The following is a 12,119-nucleotide window of genomic DNA, read 5'->3' on the forward strand; positions in this document are numbered from 1 at the left end:
GCTTCGGCCGCTTTTACATTCCCTATTTCTCTGCTGACCTTCAGCTTTGAGTGCTTTGAAAACATTCCTTAATTAAGAAAGATGCTGTCATGCATCCGAGTTTCTAGTTTAATTAGCGGTATTAACACCAAGCCGGAATAAATGTTAAAGTCGGGATTGACTTGCTGCTTGAGTTTTCAAGAACAAAGTGGCCTTCCCGGGAGCAGGGAGCTGCTTCCAAAATAGTTTTGGTAACTGGCAGGTTTATATGCTATAACTATATTTATTATGGGGTATGTCTCACATGGGCTGGGCTGCGTGTTGCAGGACAGTTTATTTCATTCATATTTTGATCCTGTTCGTATGAGAAGCTCAGGATGGCTGTGGTGTGCTTTTGCTCTCAGAGCTGGGCTGGTAGAAAACTATTTGAACTGTTGGAGGGCTGCAAGTTGAGTTGAGTTGGAAAGGCCTGGCTTTGTCATTTCCCACCCTCTGCATGCTCCATTTCATGTAGAGAAGGTTCTACTTCATATGCGAATAGAGCAGAAATGTGGACAAATGATGTCTTGTTCCAGCCTAAGAAGCAGACCGAGTCAGGTGTGCATTGCTATTAGCTTAGTGGTTGTGCTGAAGAATCAAATGGCAAGTCCTTTGAGGGCAGGAAGAGGAAGGCAAGCTTCCTTTGATTGCAAAGGCAGGGATAGCATGCGAGAGGCACTTGTCTCTAATCACATTGACTTAACCAATGAAAAGCATTTTCACCAGCTCTTCTTGTGTCTAAAAATGTGTTCCAGTTACAACCAGGGCAGCTTGCTCTGTGAGAAGAGCAGGGTTCCTAGAGCATTTCCATGGTCTTATCCTGACAAGTAACATACTGCTGGTTGTTCGGATGCTGCCTTCGGTTAGAGCATTTGTGGGCAAGACTTGGGAGCGTTCAATGGATTTGTTAAAATGCATAGTGTGAGAGAGATTGATTCAGAGGCCTGGTCTGCACACACAACAGAAAGTGATGGTGGAATCCTGAAATAGTATCACCTCAGACTGAAGATGAGCTGGTGGCGGTCTAACTTCGCAGTGTGTCCATGTTAAAAAAGCAAAACCCTGTAGGGAGAAAACATAACACGCCAAGGCAAGAGGTCCAGCTCATCTCTTCTTCCCAGTGTACTTTTGTTTGTTTTTTAGCATACAACAATGAAAACGTGATCCCTGACCTATAGCATTGTTCACTCTGTTGTATGCATAAGCAGACACTTGCACACAGAGTCTGTAATGAATATCTCTCTAGGCGAAGGTTGGTCACGAGCACAATCATTCCTGGCTGAGGATGGACAAACAGCTGAAACTTGACGGCCTCTTTTTGTAACTTTCGTTCAGATGTGGTGGGCTGGGGTTTTGCATCATCATAGGAACATACTAAAAACAAAGCAGCTGAGTTTGGCTAGGTTAGCTTGGCTTTTCTTTTCTAAATTGGCCTTCCCATTTCAAGTTCTCCAGTACTGACCATCTGCATTTCCTATATGTAGAGTGTTGTTAAATATTTCCTGTTACGCATTTAACTTCTATTGCTGCAAGGAGATTTTGAAGGACAGCCTTCCTGTCCCAACAGGAACAGGCCTGAAACGTTTAGTGCCAAGCACCTGAAACTTGATGGGTTATTATGAAATTCCTGGCCTGTTTTTTGGGGGGTAAAAATCAGGTGCTAGCACAGCAGTATTTTCTAGAAGCATTTATGTTGTACAGTGTTCAAGTTTTGGACAGTGCAATAGGTTCCTTTTAATCTTGCCATGTGGATCCCACATATGACTCCGTAAGAGTAAATAACTGTCTACAACTTACTGAGCAGACGTGTTCTGTTAACTGTTGTTTTGTTGGGGGAAATAAGAATGGGCCATTTGATTTTGTTTGAGTTTTTTTGGCCTTTTTATGTTATTGTCTGTATAGTTCAGTCTGTAAATGGCAGGCCATGCTTCTCTGGAATGTGCAAAAAATGGCATTGTACTGTGTATGAACAGTTGGGGCCAGGGGGAATGTTTCATTTGTGTTAAGATGCCACAAAATGGGGAAGGAGTAGAATCAATCCCTTTAAATACCGCACACTAGCTGTAAACTATATTGAAAGCACTTATTTAATGTATCATAATGTATATATTTGTACCCTACGTTAGTTATGGGTGTATTTTTATGATATTGTCATGCTAAACTAATTATGTTGGCTCTTTCATTTACTAAATTGTACATAGGCAGGAAATAAAGAGTACCTACTGTACCTTGCTGCTTTTATTTCATTACTGTCTCAGTGTGACAATATGCTTCGGACAGATGGGGTTTGGCTTAACTCCTGGGGTGCAAGAACCTGAGTTGCTTGTACAGTCGTACCTCCGCTTACATATCCCTCTGGATACATAAACTTCAGGATGCGAAGTATTTTTCCAGGTTTCACCGCGCGTGCATGTGAAGAAGCGGTCCTCCAGTTGCGAATTCCTCGGGATACGGCTGGACCTCTGGAATGGATCCTCTTCACAACCGCAGGTGCCACTGTAATAACCAGAACGTGATATTCATTTTTAAAAATGTACACTTGTAGTTTGTGTGGGCGCTGACAGAGATTGTACAGACATATTAAAATATGAGTCAGTTACTTCTGAGAAAAGTATTTACAGAATGCTTTAAAACATCAAAATGTATTTCCGTTTGACAGCCTCTATGAAGCAGACAATGATGGCAGCTGTAATAAAAACACATGTCAAAATCTTTCTAAGAATCTAGCCTTAAGTGCTTTCCTGACACAAAGTTAATTTTAACTAATGAAATGATGCATTGAGCCAACCTTCTCCAGTCTGGTGGGAATTTTATTCCAAAACATCTGGAGAGGGCACCAGGTTGGTGAATCCTATGTTAGGCACTAGTATACAGATGTCAAATCTATTTTTCTCTAGTATCTATGACAAAAGCAAAGGACACTTGAATTTCACAATCTGTTGCCACCAGCGCTGCCATTTCACGCTCTTTTTCTGGCAACCCTTTGTCCCTATTTTTCTCTGAAGTCTCTGTGTCCACTTTAATTCCACTTCCCATTTCATGCTTCTCTGGTCCACTTTCAAAATTCACCATTTCATCTGTCTGAGCTCTTTTATTTGCTCATCAAACTTTTGCTGAAGGATGCCCACAGTCGATGGAACGTCCCAACGATGTGTTTGCCATACCACACGCTCTTGATCCTACTAACAATTCACTCTCTGCCTTAAGATGGACTCCGGTGAACAAAGCAAGGGATGTTTGAAGAACTCCATTGCAGATGTGTGGAAAGGCACTACGTCACCCATTATTTTTAATACTGTTTTCTTTCATTTCTTTGTTTAAATGTGTAAACATATTTTGGAAATGTCTACATGCAGATTTGATACTTGGAGCCATTCCCATGTCTGCAAACTAGCATATTGAATATATAAGCAGATTCTTTCTAATTTACTTTTCTTTGGTGTGCACTAAAAACCCTAACCATTACAGTGGACGTTTGGGTTGCAAATGTGGCAAACCCAGAAGTGCTCTGAGCGCCTCACGCATGCACAGAACAAGCGCCTCCGGTTATGAAGATTTCAGGATACGGTTGGGCATCGGGAACGGATCCCGTTCGTAACTGGAGATACCACTGTATATTACAAAATCTCAACTTTTCCATTCTGCCCTTAACGTATCTTAAGTCTTGGTGACTGTAATGAAAAATCATATTTTGTGTATGTGTGTGTATAAACAAAACTCCCACTGGCTTTTTGTTCCCAATGTTGATATCATATATATATATATATATATATATATATATATATATATATATATATATATTCAGGGGGACGCGGGTGGCGCTGTGGGTAAAACCTCAGCGCCTAGGGCTTGCCGATCGCATGGTCGGCGGTTCGAATCCCCGCGGTGGGGTGAGCTCCCGTCTTTCGGTCCCAGCTCCTGCCCACCTAGCAGTTCGAAAGCACCCCTAAGTGCAAGTAGATAAATAGGGACCGCTTTATAGCGGGAAGGTAAACAGCGTTTCCGTGTGCTGCGCTGGTGCTGGCTCGCCAGAGCAGCTTCGTCACGCTGGCCACGTGACCCGGAAGTGTCTTCGGACAGCGCTGGCCCCCGGACTCTTAAGTGAGATGGGCGCGCAACCCTAGAGTTGGACACGACTGGCCCGTATGGGCAGGGGTACCTTTACCTTTATCTATATATATTCAACATTGGGAACAAAAAGCCAGTGGGAGTTAGGTTTATTTTTTTTTTTATAATAGATTTTTATTGGTTTTACAACATATATTAAAACACAATACAACTAACAATTAACGACACATAAACAAACAAACATGTAAACACATATAATTTCTTAACCTCTCTTTCTTGAACCTTGTTTCAACGACTTCCCCATACCTCCCTTTTCTGCATCCCTGTTTTAAACTTTTCCAGCAACCCCTAATTTCAGTACTTGTAATTCAGTTTCTAATCTTTTTCCTCTTACCCAATTATTTATCACTGCAATTCTGTTTTACATTACCCATGACATTTTAGCACTCATTGATTTTACAACAGTTCTTAAGATAAACTTTAAATTTCTTCCAATCTTCTTCCACCGTCTCTTTCCCTTGGTCACGGATTCTGCCAGTCATCTCAGCCAGTCCCATATAGTCAATCACTTTCGTCTGCCACTCTTCCAGCGTGGGTAGTTCTTGTGTCTAGTGGGAGTTAGGTTTACAGACAACTGCTCTAGGGTTCCTAAATGTGGATTTTGAAACAATTGTGGGGAACCTTTGACTCTCCAGATGTTGCTGAACTACAACTCCTAGCAAGCCCCCAAAAGTATGGTCAATGGCCAGGGATGATGGGAGTTGCAGCTCAGCAACATCCGGTGGGCCCCATGCCTGTTTTAAAAGAATTATATGGACCTTGGTGCAGGGACAGAATTGAACCTCAGCATCTCTTTTCGGCCTCAGGCCATAGGATGTAAAGTCCACTGCCAAGATCTGTCCAAAAGGACCCCCATTTCGACTACAGACCCAAATACATTGTGGCAGTTTTGGGCACACTTGTACTCTAATTCGCTTCCTCTTCATAGCTGCCTCTGAGCTCTTTTCCCAATGTCAAGCAGCAGCACAAACGGACCTAGAGTTTTCCATTTTACCTTGAATATGCTTGAGGGTGACCTTTGTTTTCACTTGAATTAGGAAGGTTTGCAGTAGCAGAATGTGCAGATATATGTATTCTAAAGCCTCTGATATCGCTTGATCTCAAATACCATTTTCACTCCAAAGTCAAAATCAGAGGCTAGGAAACTTTGCATGCCGCCCCTCTGGAAATTCATGTCACAGACACCTTTGAAGTTTGCAGAGACTTTTGCATTAAACATTCATCTTTTGCATTAATAAGGAGTCAACCTTCTGTTGGAATGTATGCCACTAATTAGTTGACTCTATGATGATCTTTCCATAGTAAGAGGTTGGCTTGCTGTTGAAGGAGGGATATAATTTTACCTTGAGGTAGGAGAAGATTAAGACCCTTGCAGGATCTGGTGAAAGGCTTATCTAGTCTGGCATTCTTGTTTCCCACTGTGGTCCAAAAGGTGCCTCTAGGAAAGTGGGGGCTAGGTAATATCACTCTCCCTGCTTGTACTTCCTGGCAGCAGGTTTTCAGAGGCCCGTGGTCTCTCTTTGTGATAACCATCATGCCTGGAAGCCATTGAGAGTCTTGTTCTCCATGGATTTGTCTAATCTCCTTTTGATATGGCAGCCATCACCACATTTTTGTGGTCACAAATTTCAGCTTAACTGTGTTGTGTAGAGATGTACTGCACTTCCTGTCCTGGATCTCCCAAAAATTCATCTTTATTGGATGACTCCAGGGGATATTAGGAGGGAGGGAGAAAAACTTATCAGCTCTCCTTTTTCCAGACCATACATAATTTAAGACTTTATGATGCCCTTCCCTGCTTTTTCCCCAAACTAAGAAGTTTTCTCTCTTTTTGAAATATTTTTATTTTATTTTACAAACAAAAAGTTATAACAATACCAAATATATAACCTTATATTGAGATTTCTCTGAATCTCCCAACTTCCCGCCCTCCCCTCCATGGGTCCAATTGTCAACATCTTCATCTGCATATTATTTCACAATCCATGTATTGTATCTCTTCATATTAACCACAGTGTTGGTTACGTTGCAAGTGTTATTAAAATCCTGCTTGCAGTGGTCTCCTGGGTCAATTATAATTTTTTTCCATTCTTTCTTAAAGTTTTTCTCATCTTGGTTTCCTGAGTTTTGCCATTTCGGCATACTCCCAACAGCTTAATTTGCCATTCCTCTCTGATAGGGACTTTGTCTTCTTTCCATCTTTGAGCTAATAACATCCATGCGGCTGTTGTCACGTACATAAGTCTTTTCTGTTCCTTTGGTATGTCGGTACCTATAATTCCTAATAATAAAGCTTCTGGTGTTGTTTTTTTACAAAAGTTATTTTAAACATTATTTTCAGTTCATTATATATCATTTCCCAGAACGCTTTTATTACCTTACATGACCACCACATATGATAAAAGGCACTTTCTTTCTCTTTATATTTCCAGCAAGTATTTGTACTTGTCTTATACATTTTTGCTAGCTTAAAAGGTAAAGGGACCCCTTACAGTTAGGTTCAGTCGCAAACGACTCTGGGATTGCAGTGCTCATCTCGCTTTACAGGCCGAGAGAGCCGGCGTTTGTCCACTCCACAGACAGTTTTTACGGGTCATCCAGCATGACTAAGCCGCTTCTGGTGCAACGGAACACCAACACCAGAGCAGTGCACGGAAACGCTGTTTACCTTCCTGCCAGAGTGGTACCTATTAATCTACTTGCACTTTTTGGCATGCTTTTGAACTGCTAAGTTGGTAGGCACTGGGACTGAGCAACGGGAGCTCACCCCATCGCGGGGATTCGAACCGCCAACCTTTTGATCGGCAAGCCCTAGGCTCAGTGGTTTAGACCACAGCGCCACCCACGTCCCTTTTTGCCAGCTTACTAGGGGTCAAATATCACCGGTACATCATTTTCATATAATTTTCTTTCAGCATATAACAAGCCATGAATTTTAAGTCAGTTTTCCATAACCTTTCCCAATCTGAAAATTGAATATTATGCCACAGATCTCTCTCACCCATGAAATCTGTTTCATTAGAGATTTAACTTTTGTATGCCGCCAAACTAAGAAGTTCTAAACCCTTTTCAATTTCCCCATAAGGGACTTGTTCCATTTTAGTTGCCATTTTATGCACCTGTTAAAGCTCTACCATACCTTCTGGAGGTGTGGCAATACCGTTCCTAGGGTGACTCCAGATTGTAAACTATTTTGCAAGAGGGATTCAAGCGTATACTGGAAGGTTGGCACTTTCGAAGTGGATCAAAGCATTCTATCGATCTAGTGCTGAAAGCCCAACATAAAAAAATAAAATTCCTGGACTTTTTTGTGGTTTGGAAAGTAGTGAAGAAATGCATTGCAAAGCATGTGATGGGTAGCAGGAAGAAGTGTAAACACTACACAACCAAATCCAGCTGAATGCTCAGTGTCACATAAACCAGTTAAGCAAGGTTTGGACCTAGGCTAACCACCACATAAGCTCTGTACAAGCCCATCAGGATGAACGCTGGAGAAGCAAGTTGGCTGTAAATTACATTAATATGTAATTTACCCTTTTCACAGGTGCCACATGTTTAAACTGAGCTATCTAGGAAGACTCCAAGATCTCTTTCCTGGTCAGTTAACCACTTCTGACCCCATAACCGGGGCCAGATTTAGGTTTGATGAGGCCCTAAGATACTGAAGGTAATGGGGCCCTTTATATGTCCAGCTGTCCTTTGTCAACAACAAATTGTCGCTGATTTTTGTGTTGAATACAGTGGTACCTCAGGTTACATACGCTTCAGGTTACAGACTCCACTAACCCAGAAATAGTGCTTCAGGTTAAGAACTTTGCTTCAGGATAAGAACAGAAATTGTGCTTCGGCGGCGTGGCAGCAGCAGGAGGCCCCATTAGCTAAAGTGGTGCTTCAGGTTAAGAACAGTTTCAGGTTAAGTACGGACCTCCGGAACGAATTAAGTACTTAAACCGAGGTACCACTGTATATCCTATATGGTAATTTATGGACCTAATAGGTATCTAAAGCCATTAGCACATAATGTATTTTATCAAAGTAATATTTATTTTATCTTATATTTTGGAAATGTACATCCAGGTTTTTTTCCCTTTAATTTTTTTGGGGCCCCCCAGGAGAGTGGGGCGCTAAGCTATAGCATGTTTAGTTTATAGGTAAATCCGGCACTGCCATAAAACAAAATCTCTCTCTCTCTCTCTCTCTCTCTCTCTCTCTCTCTCTCTCTCTCACACACACACACACACACACACACACACAGGGAAGCTCGGATTTCCCCCTGCCCCAGTGCGCAGTCATTTTGCACTTGTTTTGCTCCTGTGCTCCTTTTTCTAGGACCCCTGTGTTGCCCACCCTCCACTCCAGCTTCGCAGAGACCCACGATCCCATAGTACCCCCCAAAGGGATGGTGGAGAGGCAGGCTTGGCCATGTGATATCCAGCGGGCTCCTTGCGGGGGAGCCCGCGTCTTTACGCGCCTCTCCATGGTGCGCGCTGCCCATTTTATTCCTACCATCCTCTTAGGTCGTATCCCTTGACTTCCACGTTTACTCGGCACTCCTCGGCCAGGGCTTTCCCGATCCCGGACAGGGTTGCCTTTCTTATCCCGGGAGGCTGGCTAATTGCTAGAAGAGGAAAACCCGCCGCGGGGGAATCCTAAACCCGGATTTCCCGCCTCGCGTCTAGGAAAGGGGAAAGACGGAGAGGCGACGCGCGCATCCGCAGCCGCCTCCTGCTTGGCGGATGCGCGTTGCTGGCGCTCAGCGCATTTGCGCGCCTCTGTGGGCAGCATCTTGAACGCACCTGTGCGTCTCCCTTGGCTAGGCTTTGGGCAGCACTGCAGCATCATTTTCTTCGACCGGAGGAGAAAGACTGGAAGGACCCGAAGCCGCCGCAGCCGGAGGGTCTCGTTACTTTGATGCGCCGATTCTTCTCCGCAGAAGAAGCCCAGACCTGCTCGTGGGATCGGCCTTGGGAGGGACTAGCAACTTGCCTCCGGGGTTCCCCATCTTAGCCATCGGGTTTCCTCGGCGCTTTCCTTTTATTCGACGTGACTTTTGCTCGGAGCCTGGAACTTTGCTCTCCGGTGGCGCGCAGGATGCCAGGCTCCTGGGGACTCCTGGCGATGAGCGGCTGCTTTCTGGCTATGGCTGCATCGGCACAGGTATTTATTATTATCATTATAACTATTGCTATTTATTAAATTCCCACACCTCCCGCCATCCGAGGATCACAGGGCGGCCCACAATATAAAAGCACAAAAAGACACACCAAACAAAAACAACCCCCCCCCGCACCCGACACACCGCTTAAAAGCTTCATTAGCCAAAGGTCTGGGTTTCCCAACTTTGCGCACTTTCCCCCATTACTTGCTCAGTCTTGCCCGGCTGCGGGTGAGAAGAGAGGGAACCGACGGTTTGGGTAGTTTCACCTTCCAGATCCGAGCGAGCTTCGCCGAATTGAGCGTTTGCAACTTCCAACGGGGTCGGGCATTCCCTGCAAGCGAATCCTCAAGTTGAGCCACGCGCAAAGCCAGCCTTTGCATTGGAACAGCGCAGGATTCGATCCCGTCCAAGGATGGGTCTGTAAGAAAACGCGATAGGAACTTACTTAGACCCCCAGCATTAGTTTCATAGGAAATACATCTCTCGATGTTTTGCTGTGCGGTTGAATCCTTAAACGGGTCTCGGAATCCTTCCAAATCAGTATTCTGATTGAAAGTTTGTGGGTTATTTGAAACGCCTCCAGGAGGCGCTCACAGCTATGTTCGTTTTCATTACACGGATTTTCAGCCAAGGAATGGGCGACCGAAACCCCTTTCAGGCAGCAAAATTTGTAAATTGATGCTGTTGGCAAATAGGATTCTGCTAGTTTGAGCGAGATTCCCTGGGAATCCTTATTTCTGTTGCATCGGTGGCTTGTTTTTAGCCAGATGTTCTCGGTTGCTACTGTCAGTCCTCCTCCTCTGAGCCAAGAGTGATTCAGCTCCGGGTTCTGTCGGAAAGGGAGCTTGACTTGCTGTTTTGCTGGAATGCTGGCTGGTATTCTGTGCTACCCTTTGCCATCTGTTTTTTTTTTTTTTTAACCATTAAGTGTAAATCAGTCTTTTCTAGAGGATTACATGTGCACTCATGGTGAGATTTTTTTTCCTTTAAAAAGCATTTAAAGAACCATGCAAGATTTAAGATATTCTTGGCTGTTGTTAATGTAAGCAGCTCTATACTGCACTGAGGCAGGATTACAATTTGGCCCTTTCTGTCCCACCTGTAGCTTGTCTGGCACTGAATTGGATTGTTGGCTTTGAGGCCAGATGGAAGGCAAGATGTCGCCATCTCAGACGCCTGTAGGAGCCTGGATGTTGTGGACTACTCACATGAAACAAATTTCAGATTTTGATGTCTTTTGAAGCCACTGCTCACAATTGTGATACCTGAAAAAGTGAATGTGGGGCAGGCAGGCATCTTTTTTTTTTTAAAATAATTTTTATTAACTGGCCAATCACATCAAATTAAATCACATCACATAAATTCCAAATTACAAAGCCAAATTTTTAAATTTTGTTGGGGGAACCCATACTTCAAGATCCAAAGGGGGATTCAGATCATCTTCTTATTACTGCGTTAATGTCCAAATCAGTCCCAATCAGTCCAAACAAAATTCATAATTCTATCCAGTCTTATCTTGGTGTTTCCACATCATATCTTGTTCATATAATTTCTATTTTTCCTTTACGATCTCTTCTGTTAGTCTCCTTAAGCCGATAAGCAAAATAATAATCCTGTGTGGATTTCCCGTTCCTCCACTAAGTCCAGATGGTTTCCATATATCTCCTTCGTAGATAACATCGCTCTTTCCATCATAAATTTGGCATTTGTCGCTCTTAAGTCCCACCGAGAAGTTGATCCATGATATGTAAACAACTCTATTTCTCTCTTTCTCCTCCCAGACCCAAGAGCTCCAACAATGCCTCCCAAAATGGCGACGGCATTTTTAACTGCGTCATTCCAAAACTCTTAGCTTTCCAGCTTCATCTTGAAACATTGCTTTGGTTCGAAAGTTTATCTCCACACAGCCTTAAATCCACAGCTTAAGTCCTTAGTTTCTGACTCATTAGGGGAGGGGATTCTTGTTAAATCACATAAGAAAAAGGAAGGCAGGTTTTTTCCCCCCTCCCCCCTCAGTCATACCGTATCTTGACGTATCTTCTCATATTTTATTCTTGTCTTGTCATCAGAGGTCTCTTCTGTCAGCAGTCTTTACTCCCCTTTTTCCTTGAAGCATGTGCAATTTATCTCGTCCAAATTGTTTCTTTTGAAGATGCTTGCAACTAGCGGCGCGAATCAGGGACGGCGTCCAGGAGTGCCAGAATCCCACAGGAGGGCTTTGTGCCTAGTGCCCCCACCCCCACAAATTCGGGGGTGGTATAGGGCACAGCAGGCAAGGGCTGTCCCCCCCACAATCCTGGGGGGGGGGTTAAGGAGGCTAATTACGGGGCAGGCAGGCATCTTTTAATAAGTGTGTTAAGAAAACAGCTTGTAACCTACAAACACAGGAAGATTCATGGTTGCCAGTGAAAGTCTCCCCTGCCCCATCCAGGGGCTGTTCCAAGTGTGTGAAGGATAAATCTCATGCCCCATTTGACACTTAGGGGTCCTGCCCAGTTACCAGCATGAATTGCTACCCCCTCCCATAGGAGGCTTACTGAAATTTGTTGAGGAGGGAGAGAGACCCAGAGTTGCATTTAATGCAGCCTTGGGGAACTTGTGTCCCTCCAGATGCTGCTGAACTTGAGTTTCTGTCACCCTTAGCTATTGATGCTGCTGGCTGGGACTGGTGGGAACAATGTCAGGAAGGACACAGCAGAGGCCAGTTTAGGGGAATGTGACCGGTTTGGTCGCACTGGGTGTGAAGCCTCTGGGGTGCCGCAACTATTATGTAGAATGGAAGGCAAGAGGCAGGGAGGGGCACCAAATTTTGGCT

General features: G+C 44.0%; 1 protein-coding gene across 3 annotated transcripts in view; it reads left to right on the forward strand.

The window, feature by feature from the left end:
- Nucleotides 1-8,396: 8,396 nt before the first annotated feature.
- The window catches only part of PTH2R (parathyroid hormone 2 receptor), a 40,078-nt gene continuing 36,355 nt past the window's right edge, over nucleotides 8,397-12,119 (forward strand). For all 3 annotated transcript variants that reach the window (XM_083630128.1, XM_083630129.1, XM_083630130.1), the window contains exon 1: nucleotides 8,397-9,303. In XM_083630128.1, coding sequence (XP_083486254.1) covers nucleotides 9,238-9,303 — 66 coding nt within the window. In that variant the 5' untranslated portion in view covers nucleotides 8,397-9,237. The remainder of the gene's footprint in view (nucleotides 9,304-12,119) is intronic.

This window comes from Podarcis filfolensis (genome assembly GCF_964270895.1).
Source record: "Podarcis filfolensis genome assembly, chromosome: 1".
Lineage (NCBI taxonomy): Eukaryota > Metazoa > Chordata > Lepidosauria > Squamata > Lacertidae > Podarcis > Podarcis filfolensis.